We start from the raw sequence: 12,716 nt of genomic DNA, 5'->3' as shown, positions 1-12,716 counted from the left end.
ACAGCACGTCCACCACATGGCCTCTTCCATGCTCTGCTGGGGCTGCTGCCTCACTGGGAGCAACATGTGCAGCTCCCACCCCTGGTTCTCAGCTCAAAGCAGCACAGTTTCTGAGAGCGACCCTGAAACCCATCCGTGATGGGCATGGAAAGGAATGACAGCAGGGGTGAACCTTAGGGCCCGAGTTCTTAATACTTTTTCTTCTTTCTTTTTTGGCCGCCTCACAGCATATGGAGTTCCCAGGCCAGGGATCAGATCCAAACCATAATTACGACCTATGCTGCAGCCCTTTAACCAACTGTGCTGGGCCGGGGATTGAACCTACATCCCAGTGCTCCTGAGATGCCACCAATCCCGTTGCGCCACAGCAGGAACTCCCTTTTCTACCTTTCTTTTCTTTTTTTTTTTTTTTCTTTTTTGGTCTTTTTGCCTTTTCTAGGGCCGCTCCCTCGGCATATGGAGGAGCCCAGGTTAGGGGTCAAATCAGAGCTGTAGCCACTGGCCTACGCCAGAGTCACAGCAACGCCAGATCCGAGCCATGTCTGCGACCTACACCACAGCTCTTGGCAATGCCGGATCTTTAACCCACTGAGCAAGGCCAGGGATCGAACCTGCAACCTCATGGTTCCTAGTCAGATTCATTAACCACTGCGCCAGGACGGGAACTTCAGGAACTCCCTTTTCTTCTTTTTAGTTACTATCCAGTAAAGCTGACCTTCGCGGGGATACAGTACCGGGATTTTAGCACACCTCTAGTCGAGTGACCACCAGTCAGGATGTAGAACTGTCCCACTGCCCTGTGGAACCCCCTGTGAAGGCAGCCTTCACATTACACCCCCACGCCTGCACCCCGGCAGCTCACCTGCTCCCATCAGGCTCTTTGCCTTTTCCAGAACATCATGTGCACACAACCTTTGATGTCACTGCTTTCACTCAGCTCAATGCCTTTGAGGTTCACCCACATTTTGTCCAGCAGTCGGTTCTTTTCTGTTGCCGAGTGATGCCCGCTGTGTAACTGCCAATCTGTTTACCACCCATTCACTTGGGCTTTGGGCGGTTTTCAGGTGGGTGATTATGAACACAGCGGCAATGAACCTTGTGTCCAGATCTTTGTTTGAACACGTCCAGCAGTTGCAGTGTGTCCTGGTATATGTGGCTGTCCCCCCATCCTCACCAGCACATTCTCTTAAGTCAGTGATTCTGAGAACTCTGAGAGGCAGGGCTGCGGGATGGCAGGATGGCCTGCTTGAGGCTCAGCAGCAGCTGGATGGCAGCGGGTTCCAGGGACAATGGGGAGACCAGCTTGTGTGGTTGGTTCTGAGCTGGGAAAGTAGTTACAGTTCCCCAGAGGACAGGAGCTACTCAGGATCTTTTTTTTTTTTTTTTTCGTTTTTTTCTTTTTCCTATTTTGTTACAGAGGTACTTTGTATGTATTATTAGTTAATATGTAATTTGTAAACAGCTATTTCATATCCTACACGTACAAAATCATTTTACAAAAAATGCTCTGAAAACGAGTAGGTAACGTGTTCTCTGCTGGGTTGTTACCAAAAGATACATCTGGGCAGGTGACACCACTGCAGAGTGACAGCCACAGCAGCAGCACAACCATGGCAGCTCACCATCTGACACGGTCCTTCTGCCCCCTCTTCAGTGCCAAGGTCACTGTATCTTGATTCTTCACCTTTGTCCCCTCTTCCTTGGCTGCCTTCTCACCAGGGACCCACCTCTTCACAGATGGCCATGCAGGATACATAAGTAACAGAAATACATCTTTATCCCTGTCTCCCTTGGATGAGAACAATTCTGTTTCTGTGGGACATTGAGCAGTCTTACTTCCCATGGCCTTTTTTTGTACCAGAAAATATGTATGAAGCCTTCATGCTATCTTTTGAGTAGTTCTTCGACACTTAGTTCTTCAGGTATCTACAAATATATATATTTTGTCTTTTTAGGGCTACACCTGCGGTATATGGAGGTTCCCAGGCTAGGGATCTAATGGGAGCTGTAGCCACCAGCCTATACCACAGCCATGGCAACACAGGATCCTTAACCCACTGAGTGAGGCCAGGGATTGAACCCGTGTCCTCATGGATGCCAGTGACGTTCGTTAACCACTGAGCCACGACATGAACTCCATACATTACAATATCATCTAAGCTTCATGATCAAAACAACTAAGAAAGCTGTCTTGTCACAATTGTTTTACATTCTGTATCACCAGGATCTCTGCTAAGAAAATACCAAGATAGGAGAATGCAGCTCAATGATTGGCGGCAACAAGTTCTTAATGTGTGCTACAAGGGGAAGTCTCTAGGTCAAAATTATTGCAATCAAATATTCAGCTCCTTCAAACATCACCAAAAGATCCAGAGTCACCGACTAGACCAGAAATCCACTGTGATATTGACACATAAAGGATTGTAATCCACAGAGAGTAATTTGTAATCACAATTGGTCAACCCATCTTTTCTCCAGACACGTGACACCTGATATAAGGGTTTCATCCATTCTATATTCACCTCGTTGCCTTGGTCTATCTTGTGAAAGATCATACTGTATATACCCACTTCAAGTAGTAGCCAGATTATTTTCATTCTATGAAGCTCAACCCTTGAAAAATTGCTCTCAGCTTAGGGAAGTAACACCCCCAAAGCATCCACTGTACCGTAACCTGTACCCAGGGCTGTTCCTGCCAATCACCAGAGGCCTGGGCTGATCCTCACACTTGTAAATGTTCCATTCGTCCTCAGGTACCAGGTCCATGTCGTGGAATATAAACAGTCCCAGTTTTCCTCCTTAAGCGCTTCTAGATAGCCCACGCTCAGGAGTTTGGCACGATTAAATTTTTTAGTTCCAGCCTGGGGGATGATATAGATGCCGTAGTCCAGCTGCTGCCTCTGCAGGAAGGGGGGAGGTCTTCCAGTAGGTATAGCAGGTGCTTCTCTTTCAGGTGCCAATGAAGAATCAGGATGGCCACCCATTGCAAAGCCCTGAATTCCTCTGAGTGATACTGGCCTCTGTGCACCTTGGGGTTTCCTGCCCGTACTTCTTCCAGAGTGAGATCTGGTTTGAAAATGAGCTTGTTTTGGCCTTTGAGGTATGGAGACACAGAAGGGCAGTTGTCAACGTCTGCTTTTTTCACAGATGCTTCATCTGTTACAGTTCCTTTCTTCCCCCAAACTATACCCTTATTGAAATCATCCATGAGCTCCTTTGCTTTAGGAATGTCTTCAATGGCACCCACAAAGTAGTTGGCCCACCCAACCACTGTGAGGCATAAGGTAGAAAGCAGCAGTAATCGGAATCTGTAGGAAAGGTAGAAAGTCACATTGAAACTCATGTCTTATTTTGTGAGCAATAGGTGTCTTTCAGCCTCACTACAGGCAGGAAGCTTCAAATTCAACTTTTCCAATCTGGTTGCAAACTTTATGACAAATGACAGTGCAATGCCTGCTTTGATAGTTCTGCTTCAACAGTCTTCCCAATACTGCCACAACGAGCACCAGCCTGAGCAAGGGGAGGAAGCAGGCAGCGGCAGCCGGGACCACCCCACCACCCTGGAGGTGGCTCCCGCACCAGCCCTTCTCAATCTTAAAGGAAGAAAAGGGAACAGCGTTTGAGGTGGAGAGGTCAATCACAGACTCAACAGAGGAACTGGGTTTTAGGGGGACTCTGTTTCATGCCCACCTGGCTTCCACTCTGGTCCACCTCGGATGTGGACAGAGCAAGAAGAGGGGCTCTGGGGGCACTGTGGGCCTCACCTTTCCTCCCTACCTCCACCCCGCACCTTCACACTGCCTAGTTCTCTGGGGTGGCTCATATAACCTTGTAAGCTAGTGTTTATGGTAGAAGCAAGGCCCAGGGCTCCCATGTTGGTTAATTGGCTCCTGGAAGTTGTCTTAATAGCATGGATTTCTCAGTATGATAAGTAACATCCTAGCAAGGTATTTTCTAAAACTGAATCACTTGGTTAGCACAGTCAGGGTCCACTGGCAATCTTGGTTTTCTGTGATGAGTTGGCAGGACAGGCTGTCAAAGCCTGTGACCACATCAGGATCATCTGTGAGTTGAGTTTGTGAAGATGCACAAATGATTTAGCTCCAACGACTCTGCAAAGAATTGTTTGGCAAATGATTAAAATTGAGTGTCCACTAGATATCAAGGCCTTAGTTTGTGTATCATGACTTGACCTACCCTGCTGTTCAGAATGAACAGGCAGTGCTCAGGAGGGGGTATTTCCAGTGTCCGAAACAGACACATGTCCTTGTGTGTGGAGTGTGTGTGTGTGCGTGTGTGCTGAGACACATCACACAGAAAACTCAGGCAAAGATCGCATCTCAGGGTAATGCCGTTACCTCCGGGTGTTGATCATGTCTCTCTGTTTTCAGCCTCTAGCTCCATGAAGACATGAGCCGTGTGTGGCAGGCAGGGAGGCAGGGGCAGTTGTAGAAGCCGGCTGTGCTTGAAGGTGGTCCTCCTGGTCAGCCCTGGTCTCCTGGAGAAGCATCTCTGCTCAAGAACAAGGGGCTCCTTGCTTCCAGCACCATAACTGTAAGTGCACACACTCCGTGCCTGGAGAAGCACAGTTAAGATGACATTCAAGTGGCACTGCCCATGTGGACAACCCTCAGGTCAGTGTGTCCTTGTCGCGGCTGTCCCCGAGCTCATCAAACCTTCTTCATGCCCCAGACCTGACGTCCTGCCCCTGAGCAGACCTGGCAGGAATGCGTAAGCCCTCCTGACCCCCGTCTCTGACGTGGGCCAGCCTGTCATTGTTTCCCCAGCCTCATGCAGCCAAGTGTCCCTTGTTCAGAATCCAGCTGCAGGAGTCCCGTTTGCTGGTCTTTCCACAGTTGCCGGCTGTCAGGCCCTTCCTCCCTGGCCACGTCATCATCCAGGCCAACCAGCTGGAGAAGCTGATGCCAGGGCCCAAGTCTGGCCCCAGCTGACCTCTGCTGGCTGCAGAGACAGCACCTAAATGCTGCAAGCAAAGGGGGGCTCCCTGAGGACATCTCTGCAGGAAAGCCCCTCCTCTGACAGGCAACCCCTCTATAAAGTCAGCCTGACTGGCATGTGCCATGGTACATACAACCTTGGGTGACTTGCTGAGAACAGGGGACCAGTGATGACAGAGACACAACCACACCCACCAGGTCTTAGGGACAGAGGCAAGAGTCCAGGAGAGACCTTTGGAAGGATGGGGTCTCTCTCCTGGTGCTGTGGGTATGCTTTTCTGTCGGGTCGTTGACAGGTGGATGCTGGTGTGTGCAGGGCCTGGGTCTCCATGGATCTGTGGTCACAACTGTGGGGTCGGTCAGGGCAGACTGGAGATGGGACTCTGCTCAAAGTGCTCTGTGACTCCCAGGGATCAGGGGCCTGTGAGCCTGTGATGGTGGCTGTCACCGAGGTCCAGGGCCACATGCTTTCCTGTTGCACAGAAGTTTGAGAAGTGAATGGTAAAGCAATTGAGAGGTAACGAAGCAGTCCAGAGGCCAGCAAGTAGAACACTCACTTGTTCAGCAAGTATCTAAGCACCTACTGTGTGCTGGGCATTATTCCTGGTAACATATCAGTGGGGAAAAAAAAAAAAAAAACAATTCAGAGGAGTTCCTGTCATGGCACAGTGGAAATGAATCCAACTAGTATCCATGAGGATGAAGGTTCCATCCCTGGCCTTGCTCAGTGGGTCTGGGATCCATTGTTGCTGTGAGCTGTGGTGTAGGCCACAGACACTGCTTGGATCCTACATTGCTGTGGCTGTGGTGTAGGCCAGCAGCTGTAGCTCCGATTCCACCCCTAGCCTGGGAACTTCCATATGTCCTGGGTGCGGCCCTAAAAAAGCGAAAAAAAAAAGCACCACAAAAACAGCCCAGTTGGGTTCACATTCAGTGAGACTAACAATCAGGCAGCAGACAATGTTTGCAGGGGATGTTCCAGAGGTGGGACAGGTGTGGAGGCCAGAGCAATGGTGGAGTTTCAAGAGGGGCCGTAGAGGAGCTAATTGAGAAGGCAGGGCTAAGCAGAGAGCCCTGGAGAGATTGAGGGCCCTGAACGTGGGGACATTTGAGGGAGGGTCAGCATCCAGGATCAAGAAGGGCTCTCGGGTAGGCGTGGGCATCAGGGGCACAGGCTGTCACTAGGCCTCAGGCCGCTGTTATCCCCAGACCACAATGTGTCCAACCTGCCACTCATGGCGTCACCTCACTGTTCCCTCCCCCACCATGTATCTTCACTGGCCTGTGGGTACTGCATGGGCAACCCCAGGGAAGCCTGGAGGAAGGGCAGGGGGCAGCTCATCTCCAGATGGCTGTCATGTGGGGTGGGGGGCAGGTGTCAGGTGACTGGTCTCCTTAGGAGGGGTGGGCAGCCCAGACTGGCTGAATGCAAGGAGCACTGAGGTGTCTTGGTGGTGTCCTTGTGTCCAGAGGATTCGGCTGCACTGGTGGCCTGTAGTCTGGCCACTGCTCCAGTGCACCTGGCAGTCAAGTACCCGCTGGAAGGCACTGGTCTGGAATAGCAATGGAATTCACCAGGGAGCCCCACTCCATCTCTGCCTGGTTCACTGTGGGTGACCTGTGCCAGCCTCAATAGTAACTCTGCTAGAGGCTGTGTGCTTGCAGGCTGTAGCTGGGTTCACACCTCCCACTACCTGTGTCCTCCTCTGTGGCATGATTCAGCGGGTCAGCCCTCTCCAAAGGCCCCACAACTCCCACTGCCCTTGCCTCCAGGCACCTTCTCTCTGGTGCCTGCCTCAGCCTCTGTGCACTCAGGACTGGTCTGACACCCTGCTCCTGGGGCCCCTGGCCACTCGGGGGCAGCAGGAGTCCTGCTCTCCCTCCGTAGGCCAAAGGCTGACAGCAGGCACTGCTGCAGGCCGGGACCTGCTGGCATACCCTGTGGGTATGCTGCCACCTCTCATGAGCGGCTTTGGAGGGTAGGGCACTGGGTGCAGTACCCTCTACAGGGTCCCCATCCTCCCCAAGGAGGGTGTCATCTCAGAAGCACAGAGAATCCAATGAGAGCAGGACGCCTGGATGTTATTTATCTTGCTGGGGCCCAGTGATGGCAGCCTTTGAGCCACAGCAGCCTGGGGCCGCCCGCGGTGACCCCTAACTGCCCGAGAAAACCGGCTGAGGCCGCCACGCAGGAGGCGGACTCTGACCTCCGGGCCCTGTGGCTGGAGCCTTCATTTCTGGCAAGGACTCCCGGGCGCATTAGGAGTGGGGGTGCCCTGCCACTCTGCGCTGACGGAGCTGCCTCTGCGGGTCACTTCGAGGACTGGCTGGACAACGTGTAACCTGCATTTTAAAGTCGGTTTACCAAGGCAGAGCTCCCCTGCTGGTGCTGGTGTGGGCCTAGAGGGGACAGAAGAGCAGGGAAAGCTCCTCCGGGTAGGGCACCCCGGGTGAGCAGGGCGCGTCGGGGGTCTTCTCCCCATCGTGTGCGCCGCTGGGAGCCCGGGAGTCCGTGAGCACGGATTCCAGCGGCGCTGCGACCGCGCGGCGAATGGGGTGAGGGGTGGCCCGGAGGAGTGGCACCACCCTCCTGGAGGGGAGGGGGAGTCCCCACAAGTACCGGGGGAGGGGCTGTGGGGAGGAGAGGGCGGTGCCTGGTCGGTCCCCACGCGGCCATTGGCTGGGCCACCGGGCCTGCCCGGCCTCAGTTTCCCGCGGGCTCGGGGCGGGTCGGGGGCGGGGCCCGGCTCGGACCACGCGGGGCGGAGCTTGGGAGCGACGCGGTCGCCCAGCCCCGACCCATAACCGGCGCCGCCGCCGCGGTTGCGACCGAGCACGGCAGCTCGGACCCGAGGCCGCCGCCGGGCCCCCTGCCCCGTCCGCCATGGCCGACCCCCGCGCTCTTGCGGCCGCCGCGCCCGCGCCCGGGAAAGCCAAGCTCACACACCCGGGGAAGGCGATCCTGGCAGGTGGGGGCACGCGCACGCAGACCCCCGACCCCCACCCCGACCCCGCCGCGCTTCCGGGTGGCCCCGGACACGGGTTTTGCCGTGCTTCCGGGGGGGGTCCGGCCCCCGGCGCGTGTCCCCGGTGCACCCGGCCAGGACCGCGGTAGGGGCGTGGGCCCTGCTCCCCGGCGGCGGGCAAAGTCCGGGCGGGGGCAGGGTGCGCCGGTGGGGAGGGGGAGGGGTCTCAGCTTGGTCCCCGTGCGTCCCTGCAGGCGGCCTGGCGGGCGGCATCGAAATCTGCATCACCTTCCCCACCGAGTACGTGAAGACGCAGCTGCAGCTGGACGAGCGCTCGCACCCGCCGCGCTACCGGGGCATCGGTGAGTCGGGGAGGCCGGCGGGGGCGGGCAGGCCGGCGGCCGGCAGGCGGGGTCGCTGACCGCCCCCTCCCCCAGGGGACTGCGTGCGGCAGACAGTCCGCAGCCATGGCGTCCTGGGCCTGTACCGCGGCCTCAGCTCCCTGCTCTACGGCTCCATCCCCAAGGCGGCTGTCAGGTGAGGCGGACTTGGCGACCCGGGGGCCACAGGAGGGAGCCCCGGCTCCGGGGTGGCCCATCTCATGCCTTTGCCTCTCGCTCTAGGTTCGGGACGTTCGAGTTTCTCAGCAACCACATGCGGGACGCCCAGGGACGGCTGGACAGCACGCGCGGGCTACTGTGCGGCCTGGGAGCCGGTGTGGCCGAGGCCGTGGTGGTTGTGTGCCCCATGGAGACTATCAAGGTGGGCAGGCCTGGGAAGTGACAGGCGTTCAGAGCGTGCTGGGGTGGCGGGGGTGGTGGTCTTGTGCCACGAGGAGACCATGAAGGTGGGTAGGTCCCGCAGGAGTTGGGCAAGGGGTTCTGCCTGCAGAGCCTGCGCAACGAAGCCCATAGGAATAGCTTCCTGTGGCCTGGACTTGATTCTAGAGGCAATGGTATAATGAGGTTTTAAAAACTTATAAAACAGAAGGTAACACGTGTTTGCTGCTTGAGTTGTAGGAAATACCAGCAAAAACGTTGGTAAGGTTGCCTCTTGCTCCAGGGACCAGCCAGGTGTCACAATGGCCAGGCATGCCCTTATGGTCCTGCCTTAGGAGCCAGCGCTTTTGCTGTCTTTTTTCTCAGGTGAAGTTCATCCATGACCAGACCTCTTCCAACCCCAAATACAGAGGATTCTTCCACGGGGTCAGAGAAATTGTGCGGGAACAAGGTGAGCCTCTGGGCTTTCCTCCTCAGGTGGGGTCAGGGACCTGGGCCAGGCTGGAAAGGGCCCACACTTCCGCTTCCTGCCTGGGCACTCCTGGGGCTGGGGCCAGAAAGCGTCAGTGTGACCCTGGTGCTTGCCCACCCCAGGGCTGAAGGGGACGTACCAGGGCCTCACAGCCACTGTGCTGAAGCAGGGATCCAACCAGGCCATCCGCTTCTTCGTTATGACCGCCTTGCGCAACTGGTACCGAGGTGCGTCTGTACCCCCGAACCCCACCTCCAGGCCTCGTACTCTCCCCTTACTCTCCTGTCCCCTTCTCACCACAACCCTCTCCCCTATCCAGGGGACAACCCCAACAAGCCCATGAACCCGCTGATCACTGGTGTGTTTGGAGCAATTGCGGGAGCAGCTAGTGTCTTCGGGAACACTCCTCTGGATGTGATCAAGACCCGGATGCAGGTGTGGGCATGGCCCGGAAGGGGGCGGGGCCAGGAAAGGGGCTGGTTGCTGAGCCTAATTGTTTCTGGTGTCTTGCAGGGCCTGGAGGCACATAAATACCGCAATACCTGGGACTGCGGCCTGCAGATCCTGAGGAATGAGGGGCTCAAGGCGTGAGTGGGGGATGGGAGGGGCTCAAGGCGTGAGTGGGGGATGGGAGGGGCTGCCCATCTTTGCCCCAGGCCCTCTCTGCCTTCTGCCAGGGCCTCAGCCCACCCTACCCTAGGCCTATCCCTTAGTGAGTCCCACCATAGGCCTCTGCTCTTGCTCCTCCTACCTAGGGATCCACCCCCACTTTGCAGAGACACTGTCTTCATCAGCCTTTTCATTTCCTACTTCTCCAGATTCTACAAGGGCACCATCCCCCGCCTGGGTCGGGTCTGCCTGGATGTGGCCATTGTGTTCATCATTTATGATGAGGTGGTGAAGCTGCTCAACAAAGTGTGGAAGACAGACTGAGCCGTGGGGGCTGCCCCCAGCGCCCCCTTATCACAATTCCAATGCAGTCGTGCCAAAAGGCCCCTCCCCATCCCTTGCACTCCGTGGCCCAGGGCTGACCCCTGTGGTCGTCAGTTCCACATGTCCCGTAGTGCCATGTGTCTCATGTGGTCTGTAAGATACTACGATGTGTCCAGCTGAGACCGGGTGTCCCTCTGGCCTGTTAATCTGTGCCCACTTGTCCACGTGCTTACTCGTATGCCTGTTTCATGTTTCCTGTCCTGTGACCCTGTGCCCCACTTCCTGGGGTGCCTGTGTGGCCTGGTCCCAGCCCGGTGCCTTCCACCCACCCTGGCCTACCACAGCTGCCTCCGGGCTTCAGCCTGGCCTCACTGCATTCCAGGGGCTCCATGCCCCCCGCTTCTCCCGCCACTGGCCTTAACTGGCCCTCGGGCCCTCTTTCCGCCCGGGACAGGGTGGCCCCTGCCTCTCTCAGGACCACCCTTCCAAGGCAGAATAAACCGGATCCTGTTGCAGCCTCCTGTCCCTGCGTGGGCCCGTCTGTCGGGGGTAGGCCCACTCTTCCCCTGAGTGTACTGCCAGGGGACCAGGTAAGCTGGGCAGCAGGCAGGCTGGTGGGCAAGCCAGTTATGTCACAGTGTAAGCCCACTGGGAGGCCTGGCATCAAGCCCAGGGATATCTGCGTAGCATCCAGGCCTTGCCTGTGGCCTATGGACCAGCTCCTGCAGGGTCAGCTGCAAGGTATGTCCTTGGGGTGGCCTGGCAGGCAGCACTGAGCAAGCAGAGTAGAGTGCTCCCCTGCGCTGACATTTGGACCTAGAGACATGCTGGTGGGCTCCTGTCTGTCCTGCAGCCTTTGGCCCAGCCCATCTCACTCCCTCCTGGTTTCTCTCTGAATCTGTCTGCTTGCGGGGCAGTGCTTTGGGGTGAGCAGTGCTCTTCTGGTCCCCAAGACTGAGCAGGAGACCCTGTTTTACACCTTCACCTGGGCTGGGACAGGAGGTGTGGAACTGCCAGACCAGGGCACCTACGGCCCTCACCCCACAGCTCTGAACCTCAGAGGAAGGCGTCCCTCTTGCTGGAGCCCCTACCCTGGGAGCCAGGTGCAGGTAGAGGCCAAGCCCAGCATGAGGGCCAAAGATCCCTGAGCTGGAGGCTTCATGTGGCCCAATCTGGCTAGGAGCCACCACCCATGAGCCAAGTGGAGGAGGTGTGAGCAGGAGGGATGACCTCGTGCTCTGTGGGGCAGAAGGACCTTCTTGTCCAAGTGACTCCTCGTTAAAAGTCACACAAAGGGCTTGGCTCGCATGGGAAATAACTTGCCAGCAGGCTACTCAAGCAAGCAGGGCTCATCTCTGGAGCTGTTCCTTTTTTGGGGAGATTGCCTCACACAGCACCTGGATCCCTGGAGTCTGGGGCAGATCTGAGAGTCAATTGTGGTTTAAGGGGTGCAAGAGAATATGGTTTTGAAGGACTAGGCCATACATCCTCAATGTTCACAGGACATGGAGGAGAAAGGGCCCAGTGGTAAAACTTGCCTGCTCACAGGCAAGGCAAGCCACCTAACTCAGTTTCCTAATTGGAGGATAAAGCATTGACATAAGAAGCGGCCCCAGTAGGCCATGAGTATAGAGTGATATGAGGCACTTAAAAGGACGTGACGCTTCACACAGTGAGCTCTCATGGGAGACAAAAAACCCCAGAGTTCCAGGTAGTTCTTACAGCAGGCAGAGCCCAGGAGCTAGGTCCTGAGGGGACTCATGCCCTGGAACACTGACTTCCAGGATCTGCATCTGCTCACAGACTGCACACCAACACGGGAGTCCTGTCCCCAGCCCCCTTCATGAAGAGGAGGGGGCAGGGCTGCACTGAGTTGAAAGCAGGGCATGGGGACCTATACTCAGGAGGGGTAGGGAGCCCGAGTAGCTCCCAGAGCCCCTTCCTTGTACCACACAGCACCACGTGGACAGCAGAAGCCCAGCCAGAAAAGCTTATTGAGATGGATCTGCGTACCCTGGGACTGTCAGCACAGAGGCACCACCTGCCCCACCCCCCTGCCTGTTCACAGCAGCCTGAATAGGTGGGGGCGGGGCGGGGGCGCTTCAGTTCTTGGAGGGAAGGGGCTGCTGCAGGGGCCAGGTCTCCTATGCCCAGGAAGGAGCTTGCTTGTGATGAGCACAGCTGCATTTAACCAAGATATTGATGGCTGCAGGTTGGTGGACCCTTGTCCTTGCAGCCCTGGGGGCAGTGGCAGAATGATGTGGGGAGATCTTCCAACAGGAAGCAGAGCAGAGGTCCTCATTCCCATGGGTGAGCCCTGCTCACCCACTACCGTACAGAAATCCCCTGGGTTTCTCCATGTCCTTATGTGGGTGATACATGGCAATCAGCTAATTACACACATTAAGCCACTCCTAGCAAATGGGTCTGTCTCCTTTTAGCCAACAAAAAGAATTCTGTCTTTCCAGCTGTACCCTCAGCCTACACAACAAACAATCTGAGCTGAGAATGCCAGAGTGTTTTCCTGGCTGACCCTCTACTTTCTACATGTTCTCAGATTCCCTGGACCAGATATTTGTAAAGGCACAGAATCAGGGGGTCTGGGGAA

General features: G+C 56.1%; 1 protein-coding gene and 1 pseudogene across 9 annotated transcripts in view; one reads left to right on the top strand and one right to left on the bottom strand.

Moving 5' to 3' along the window:
- SLC25A1 (solute carrier family 25 member 1) overlaps positions 1-10,623 on the top strand; it is a 46,037-nt gene extending 35,414 nt beyond the window's left edge. For 3 of the 9 annotated variants that reach the window (XM_021071932.2, XM_084992754.1, XM_084992753.1), the window contains 10 exons: positions 2,954-3,100; positions 4,392-4,554; positions 8,179-8,286; positions 8,362-8,461; positions 8,548-8,686; positions 9,070-9,154; positions 9,298-9,402; positions 9,495-9,610; positions 9,689-9,762; positions 9,994-10,623. In XM_021071932.2, the coding sequence (XP_020927591.1) occupies positions 8,579-8,686; positions 9,070-9,154; positions 9,298-9,402; positions 9,495-9,610; positions 9,689-9,762; positions 9,994-10,108 (603 nt within the window). In that variant the 5' untranslated portion in view covers positions 2,954-3,100; positions 4,392-4,554; positions 8,179-8,286; positions 8,362-8,461; positions 8,548-8,578 and the 3' untranslated portion in view covers positions 10,109-10,623. 9 annotated transcript variants of the gene reach the window in all.
- LOC146396682 (beta-1,4-galactosyltransferase 4 pseudogene) lies at positions 2,376-3,343 on the bottom strand (annotated as a pseudogene).
- Positions 10,624-12,716: the final 2,093 nt, after the last annotated feature.

This window comes from Sus scrofa, chromosome 14, assembly GCF_054392235.1.
Source record: "Sus scrofa isolate SSC_HxYL_T2T_F1_AM1 chromosome 14, Sscrofa_HxYL_maternal_Yorkshire_Landrace_v2.0, whole genome shotgun sequence".
NCBI classification, from domain to species: domain Eukaryota; kingdom Metazoa; phylum Chordata; class Mammalia; order Artiodactyla; family Suidae; genus Sus; species Sus scrofa.
This window is presented reverse-complemented; position numbering and strand designations above follow the sequence as displayed.